At 46.2% G+C, this 8716-nt stretch overlaps 1 protein-coding gene across 1 annotated transcript; it reads left to right on the forward strand.

Annotated features, from left to right (window-relative positions):
- Nucleotides 1-2564: 2564 nt before the first annotated feature.
- On the forward strand, nucleotides 2565-7516 carry LOC134966013 (protein phosphatase 1 regulatory subunit 15A-like). The gene is made up of 3 exons (XM_063942462.1): nucleotides 2565-2881; nucleotides 3816-5004; nucleotides 5825-7516. The coding sequence occupies exons 2-3, from the start codon at nucleotides 3829-3831 to the stop codon at nucleotides 6032-6034; spliced, it is 1386 nt and encodes a 461-aa protein (XP_063798532.1). The 5' UTR covers nucleotides 2565-2881; nucleotides 3816-3828; the 3' UTR covers nucleotides 6035-7516.
- Nucleotides 7517-8716: the final 1200 nt, after the last annotated feature.

Consider the following 8716-nt stretch of genomic DNA (forward strand, 5'->3'; position numbering starts at 1 on the left):
GCATATCCAGCCCCCTTTTGTGCTTCCAGTGGCACCATGGGACCTGAACGTGGTGTTGCAGTTCCTAAAATCACACTGGTTTGAACCGCTTAACAAGGCTGAGTTGAAATTTCTTACCTGGAAGGTGGTCATGCTGTTGGCCTTGGCATCAGCAAGGCGAGTGTCTGAATTGGCGGCCTTGTCACACAAGAGCCCCTACTTGATTTTTCATGTGGATCGAGCTGAATTGAGGACACGTCCGCAATTTTTGCCTAAAGTGGTTTCTTCGTTCCATATGAATCAACCTATTGTGGTGCCTGTGGCTACAAGTGACCTGGAGGATTCCAGATCCCTGGATGTAGTCAGGGCCTTAAAGATTTATGTAGCCAGAACGGCTAAAATTAGGAAAACAGTGGCTCTGTTTGTCCTGTATGCTGCTAATAAGATTGGCGCACCTGCTTCGAAGCAGACTATTGCTCGCTGGATCTGTAATACGATTCAGCAGGCTCATTCTACGGCTGGTTTGCCGGTACCAAATTCGGTTAAAGCCCATTCCACTAGGAAGGTGGGCTCTTCTTGGGCGGCTGCCCGAGGCGTCTCGGCATTACAGCTTTGCCGAGCGGCGACTTGGTCGGGGTCAAACACTTTTGCTAAATTCTACAAGTTTGATACCCTGGCTGATGAGGACCTAGCGTTTGCTCAGTCGGTGCTGCAGAGTCATACGCACTCTCCCGCCCAATTGGATACTTTGGTATAAACCCCATGGTCCTTACGGAGTCCCCAGCATCCTCTAGGACGTAAGAGAAAATAAGATTTTAAACCTACCGGTAAATCTATTTCTCCTAGTCCGTAGAGGATGCTGGGCGCCCGTCCCAGTGCGGAAACTCTGCAAGACTTGTATATAGTTATTGCTTACATAAGGGTTATGTTACAGTTGGAATAGGTCTTGGACCGTTACTGTCATTTGTTCATACTGTTAACTGGTTATGTATGTTCCAGGTTACATGGTATGATTGGTGTGGGCTGGTATGAATCTTGCCCTTGGATTGCTAAATCCTGCCTTGTATTGTCCATCTCCTTTGGGCACAGTTCTCTAACTGAGGTCTGGAGGAGGGGCATAGAGGGAGGAGCCAGTGCACACCCATAGTCAAAGTTCTTTTTAGGTGCCCTATCTCCTGCGGAGCCCGTCTATACCCCATGATCCTTACGGAGTCCCCAGCATCCTCTACGGACTAGGAGAAATAGATTTACCGGTAGGTTTAAAATCTTATTTTAAATCTCGCACTGGGAGCCAAATTGGCTAGAAACGCCCCTGATTCAAACGGAAATCTAAATTGCAGTGTAAAAATAAAGCAGCCAGTATTTACCCTGCACAGAAACAAAATAACCCACCCAAATCTAACTCTCTCTGCACGTTATATCTGCCCCACCTGCAGTGCACATGGTTTTGCCCACTTGCTAACAAACTTGCTGCTGCGATCAACTCAGAATTACCCCCCAATGGCCCTCATTCCGAGTTGATCGCTCGCTAGCTGCTTTTAGCAGTTTTGCACACGCTAAGCCGCCGCCCTCTGGGAGTGTATCTTAGCATAGTAGATTTGCGAACGAAAGATTAGCAGAATTGCGAATAGATACTTCTTAGCAGTTTCTGAGTAGCTCCAGACTTACTCCTACACTGCGATCAGTTCAGTCAGTTTCGTTCCTGGTTTGACGTCACAAACACACCCAGCGTTCGCCCAGACACTCCCCCGTTTCTTCAGACACTCCTGCGTTTTTCCCAGAAACTGCGTTTTTTTTCGCACACACCCATAAAACGGCCAGTTTCCGCCCAGAAACACCCACTTCCTGTCAATCACACTCCGATCACCAGAACGAAGAAAAAACCTCGTAATGCCGTGAGTAAAATACCTAACTTAATAGCAAATTTACTTGGCGCAGTCGCACTGCGGACATTGCGCATGCGCATTAGCGACTAATCGCTCCATTGCGGAAAAAAAATAACGATCGATCAACTCGGAATGACCACCAATATCATTTATTATTAGAATGTTTTTAATCAAAACACAATATCAATACTTCTAACAAATCTTATATGATTCTTTTTTGGTGTTTTACTAAATGGTTGTTACCTAGGCGATGAAGAGGTCTGTGTACAGGTACTAAGCCATGGAGAGAGCTAAAGTACCAGCCAATCAGATCCTGTCATTTTTTAAACACAGCCCGTAACATAGCAGACAGAAGCTGATTGGCTGGTACTTTATCGCTCTCCACATTATCTCTAGCAGTAATGATGTAAACTGTGAAAAGCTCCCGCTGCTGGAATCCCCAGCCTGGCCATGATTACTGGTAGTGACATGAGTAAATGACAGAGTTCCCCCTCCCACTTTTCCAGGCCATTCTAGCGCTGCCGGGAGTGACGTATGTGCTCTGTAGTTCGTACAATAACACGTGACGTGCCGTCTCCATGGCAACACACGCCCTCAACGTCTCTTTGTACGGTACGTAGCGAACGGCACGTACTTTCCTCGATACTGCAAGCTACGCCCACTCCTCTCTCATTGGCCATCGCATTTACGCCATGACGTCAGAGTATATATATAACGACACCTCGCTCATCGCAGCCTCATTATTACATCTTTATACACACACACACAGAATAACTACTAGATACAGCGCCCCGATGCTCAGGCATGGCCGATACCGATAGCTCACTGCCCAGAGAGAGACCCCGCCACCCATCCATGTGCTGCGTGCTGAGCCGCGGATCAGGCCGGACACTCGTGCTACGCCCTGCTCTCTCCTTCCCCGGGGTACGCCGGAGCATTCAGGAGCCTCCCGCCCAAGTGACCGCCGCCACCTTCTGCTGGAGCGCCGCCGTCACCGGCTGACCTCTGACCTCCTGGTAAGTGTCATTCATCGTGATGCTGCTGGTGTGCTGTTTAATAGCCTGTGGGACTACAAATCCCAGCATGCCCTGTCTGAGACTGGGCTGCCATTCTGGGACCTGTAGTTCTACAGCACAGAGCTAATTGTGTGTATATATATGTATGTATGTATGTATGTATATATATATATATATATATATGTGTGTGTGTATGTATATGTGTGTTTCTGTTACTACGTCCCCAACATCACTAGGCTGCATCCTGCTAGGAGCTGTAGTTCCCCAGTGCATAAGCAGCATTGTCATGTCTGATGTTGGGTCACTCTATTTATGGGTTGGTGTCCTTCCCCCTATTTGCTGGGTATGATTGGCAGTGTGCCCATTATGCTGGAAGCATCCAGGCCAGTGTTTGGTAGTGTAGGCCTCTCTCCATGACATGTGGCCAGCAGCATATAGAGGATGTAACAACGTGTTGGATGCACACCACTGTGCTAGCGGTCATTTTGCCATAGTGCTTTCTATAGACTTCCTAGTTCTTTTCTTGGTGTTCGTGCTGTGAGATGCTCAGTAATGTGTATTGCAGCCTGTGGCTAGTAATAATCCTCAGAATCTCTGGGAGAGACTGCTGGGAGTTGTAGTATAGACCAAATGACTTGTATAAGCAATATAAATGTCAGCAAGTCTACTAGATTAGTCTACCCTGTAACTATACATGTAAATGCTGTGTGCCCTCATTACATGAATGGGTGTAGCTGTCTTCGTTTCATTGTGATGTCAGACACTTACTCATCCTTTAAGTGGCTCCCCCATGGATATTTACTTAGGAATGCACTTTAATTTTTCAGTCTGCCTCATGAATTGCTTAAAAACCTCATGGGCTTTTCCCCTTTATCAGCTTTTCTGTACCTCGTTACATCTTACAAATTGTAACAATTTTTTTCCCCTTCAACAGCATTACAGAAAAAATGGGTATTTACTACCTCAGTTTTGGTTCCTATTGGAGAAACCTGACATCTCCTCTCACCTACTGGCATAGGGGAACAGCCTTCCAATCTGACCATATGAAAGACCACCTGGAAATGCAGGTTCCCCACATGGAGTTGGGTACAGACATGGTGCTCCTCACAATGGCTGCCAGGATTATGCAGGCCATGATTTCCCTGGTGAAGAATCGTCTGCCCAGAAGAGCTTGGTATTGGAAGATGTTCTCTGGTGGCTGGATAAGCAGAGCCGTCCATGCGGTGCTGTGGACGTGCTGGCATGCTGTAGATCTGCTACTGGTCATGGAGAGGATCGGAGTGTATGTTAACAGGACTCGGTCACAACACAAGCTGCAGTGTGACACACCACATGCAATGAACGTCTCCATAAAGTATCACTGGGAGAATCCGGCTGAGCCGGTAAAAGAGGTAGTTCCAGAAGATGAAGAGCTGCTTAGCAATACACTAACTATGGAGAAGCTTCAGGAAGATATATACATGGATGTGGACAGTGGTTGCAAACTCTTCTCCAACTTGGACAGTATGGTCAGCAGAGAGATACTGTTGCCGTCCTGTACAAATCCAGTCATTCTGTCTATGATCTGTGTACCATCAGAGGATGAGGAGTCTCTACTCCCATCTGGAGAGTCTGACACTGAGGGTGGTGATGAAGTGGAGAAAGATAGGTCAGTGGACAGTGGAGTGCAAGAACCATCTGCTCAAGAGTCCAAAGATGGCCAAGATAGTGATGAGGAAAGTGATTGGTCTGAGGAGGATGAAGACTCTTGGGAGGAAGAAAGTGATGTGGACTGCAATAAAGACGATGAGGACTTGTGGGCATCTTTCTGTAGAAGTGATGACCCATACAACCCCCTTTCTTTTGCTATGCCCATGGGAAGTACCAAGCAACAGGCTGAAAAGTCAAAGAAAGAGGTGCCCATTGTGAGTCTGGAGAAACAGAAGTGTCCAGGTAGTTCAGATTGTGCCAAGTGTTGTGCTGCCTTCAAGATAGTGTGCGGACCTGCTGGTGAAAAGCAAAAACGTACGGCTAGGAGGCCAGTCCTTTCTGGCTTTACGTCTTCTCGCAAGTGTTTCCTGAAGAAGGATCAGTTGGAATGTTCACGAGAAACAAAGGAACAAGGAAAAGAACCTATTAAGAGAGTAAGTAGTCTTAAAATGAAGTATAAGACAGTAATCCAGTGCAAATGTTTTATATGAAAGGTGGAAATGAAAGGCTCTGTGGTACCATCATATATACTGTTTTAATGGAAATATGGTGATCAGCCTTTTTTTTTTTTTTTTGTCCTTTAAATGTGTACAATATTTGTTGATTTTAATACAATGAAATGTAAAGGATGTCAGAGCACTATAGCATCTTAATTTGGTTAAAACCTGCTAAAATATTTAGATGGCAAAACAAACTTCAGTCTCCGTGTCCTTATATGATTTTTACTCTGTCAGCCATAACGTGCTTAAAAATAACTTCTACCCTCCAAAGCTATTCCCTTTTGACACTGTGCTGACTAAAGCGGAGTACAATATAATTACATGATGTTGCATAAGGTCCCCTGTGGGTTGGGATGTGATGCCACATTCTGTAATGATCAGGTGACCAATAGCTGCATATCTCAGTCATAGGAAGTCTGGGATAAGTGATGTCATCTGCTCCAGTCACGTGACTGCTGCGTCACTATCCCATGCAAGGCCTCTGTAACAATAAACATTATAATTTGTATGAGTAACTTCTATTTATAGAACATGAATATGAGGTGTGGTTGGAGGAAGCTGTGCGTGAAGTGTTCTATATACAGTAGCTTGCACGCATCAGTGGATTTGGCTTAATATGGTAACTCCGGTCTCCTAGTTACAAAGTAGGCCAGCTCCTGCTGTGTTTTCAATCATTGAGTTTACATGAATCCTATAAAACAATCTTTAGTGACTTCTGGTCTCAGTGCAGTAACATTTTCCTCATTATTTGTAGGTGCGTTTCTCCTCTGTAGTCACCGTGCACCCTATAGTTGTTTGGGACTACGCTCACAGAATGGCTCGTAAAGGACCATGGGAAGAATACGCACGGGACAGCGTCCGCTTTCAGAGACGCATTGCGGACACAGAGACTGCGATTGGCTACTGCTTGGAACCTGGGCACAGAGAGAGGATTTGGGCTGGACTCCAAAGCCAGACACACTGAACTTTATGTGGCCTGGACTATATAAGGGACTTGTTAACCCTTAATGAAACCTTATTCCAGAAATACAGAACCAGTTTCCAAATGCTCTGCATCGGAGTCGTTTAGATGTTCTTTCTACAGCTGTGATACAATACAGTGCAAGAGCAGCGGATGTGTTTAGTATCATACCTGATCTGTCCATACTACTATTCTGGTGAACTGACAGTGTTATTGTTAGTGCACTAGGTCTGTGAGGCATTTACGTTGCATGAATGACACCATTAATGTGTTGCTCTTAAGCCATATGTCTGTCATCTAATAGGCCCTATACATTCGGTGAGCTGCCAGATGGGCGATCTTGTGGGGGGGGTGAAGTTTCTTCACTCTCCCCGGCTCCATAGCAGTGCAAGCTAATGTGGACGATATTGGCCGGCATGCATAAGCCACCTGGCACCAACGATGAACGAGCGTGGGACCACACATCGTTCATTGTTGGTGCCTGCACACTGAACGATATGAAGGAGAACGTTCAAGGATTCACCAGTGTATGGTAGCTGTGCCCACACCCTCACCCAGCAGACTGATACCTGTAGCTAGTGGTTGGGCACATTACTGCTATAGGTACTGATCACTTCATCAGGCTATGGCAAAGCTAACACCAGTGATTTCTTGCCCTGCACACACCTACCTCCGCTAAGGGTTCTGCATTTGTTTGGTAATCCGCTTATCCCACAACGTGAGCCCAGATTGCGTTTTGCCTACACCTCTAATTCAGTCGTTCGAAGATTTTGGGAGCGAGTAGAGATGTCGGTGGGATCCTGGCAGTTGAAATACTGACGCCGGAAACCAAAGCTCGGAATGCCTGTGCTGGTATCCTGACTAGGATCAGTCCTGGAGCCGGAATTCCTAATGACTGTTTCTTGGCTGCGGGGGGTGGGGAGGGCTAAGCTTGCGTGAAGGGGGTGGGTTAGGTTTAGGCACCACGGGATGGGGGTTGGGGGGACGGGCATACTTAAGCACACATACCTTGCTCCTGTCGGGATTCTCCCCATCTGGATACCGTGGTTGATGTTCTGAACGCTGTCATATCGGACCCGACCCATATCAACCAGGATGTCCGCTTACAACTCTCGCATAACACCCCCGGTATCTAATAGATCTTGATTGCAATGTTTGCAAGACAGTGATTACTATGAGCAGCATGCAAGCTGAAGTGAATTTTCTTGCACTCATTTTAACTTTTTAAAAACCTTTACAGCTTTAAAAGACTTATGCTGTAACGCACTGATAGAACAGGAGGCGTTTCCTGCGGATTTATTTGCAGTGTTTGTGTGAGAACCTACAAGTTGGTTTTGACGTATATTAACTTTGTTATTCATAAGGTCAGACTCCTTTTATTTCAGATGTCGTCTGAGTTTATGGACCTGTTATTTATAAGGTGTTATTTATCTTTGTATTTTGATAAAAATTAAAATGTTATTTTCGTATATATAAACATTCAAAGCCTTTATTGTGTCATTTTTGGTGAATGCTCTGCAGATTCCCCTCCTTATCCCTTATCCAAAATCCCACATTTTTTGGTCCCCTATTGAGATAATGACATATGTATTATATATATACTGCTCAAAATAATAAAGGGAACACTAAAATAACACATCCTAGATATGAATGAATGAAATATTCTTATTAAATACTTTGTTCTTTACATAGTTGAATGTGCTGACAACAAAATCACACAAAAATTATCAATGGAAATCAAATTTATTAACCCATGGAGGTCTGGATTTGGAGTCACCCTCTAAATTAAAGTGGAATAACACACTACAGGCTGATCCAGCTTTGATGTAATGTCCTTAAAACAAGTCAAAATGAGGCTCAGTAGTGTCTGTGTCCTCCTCGTGCCTGTATGACCTCCCTACAACCCACACAAGTGGCTCAGGTAGTGCAGCTCATCCAGGATGGCACATCAATGCGAGCTGTGGCAAGAAGGTTTGCTGTGTCTGTCAGCGTAGTGTCCAGAGCATGGAGGCGCTACCAGGAGACGTGGAGGAGGGCAACAACCCAGCAGCAGGACCGCTACCTCTGCCTTTGTGCAAGGAGGAGCACTGCCAGAGCTCTGCAAAATGACCTCCAGCAAGCCACAAATGTGCATGTGTCTACTCAAACGAACAGAAACAGACTCCATGAGGGTGGTATGAGGGCCCGACGTCCACAGGTGGGGGTTGTGCTTACAGCCCAACACCGTGCAGGACGTTTGGCATTTGCCAGAGAACACCAAGATTGGCAAATTCGCCACTGGCGCCCTGTGTTCTTCACAGATGAAAGCAGGTTCTCACTGAGCACATGTGACAGACGTGACATAGTCTGGAGACGCCAAGGAGAACGTTCTGCTGCCTGCAACATCCTCCAGCATGACCGGTTTGGCAGTGGGTCAGTAGTGGTGTGGGGTGGCATTTCTTTGGGGGGCCGCACAGCCCTCCATGTGCTCGCCAGAGGTAGCCTGACTGCCATTAGGTACCGAGATGAGATCCTCAGACCCCTTGTGAGACCATATGCTGGTGCGGTTGGCCCTGGGTTCAATGCAAGACAATGCTAGACCTCATGTGGCTGGAGTGTGTCAGCAGTTCCTGCAAGACGAAGGCATTGATGCTATGGACAGGCCTGCCCATTCCCCAGACCTGAATCCAATTGAGCACATCTGGG

This window comes from Pseudophryne corroboree, chromosome 10 (genome assembly GCF_028390025.1).
Source record: "Pseudophryne corroboree isolate aPseCor3 chromosome 10, aPseCor3.hap2, whole genome shotgun sequence".
Lineage (NCBI taxonomy): Eukaryota > Metazoa > Chordata > Amphibia > Anura > Myobatrachidae > Pseudophryne > Pseudophryne corroboree.

What these genes read in the sequence shown, in the direction of transcription:
- LOC134966013 (XM_063942462.1), top strand. Translation starts at nt 3,829, where the DNA reads ATGGGTATTTACTACCTCAGTTTTGGTTCCTATTGGAGAAACCTGACA. An exon ending in GAAAAGAACCTATTAAGAGA is followed by an intron (nt 5,005 to 5,824) that starts GTAAGTAGTCTT and finishes CATTATTTGTAG; the next exon opens with GTGCGTTTCTCCTCTGTAGT.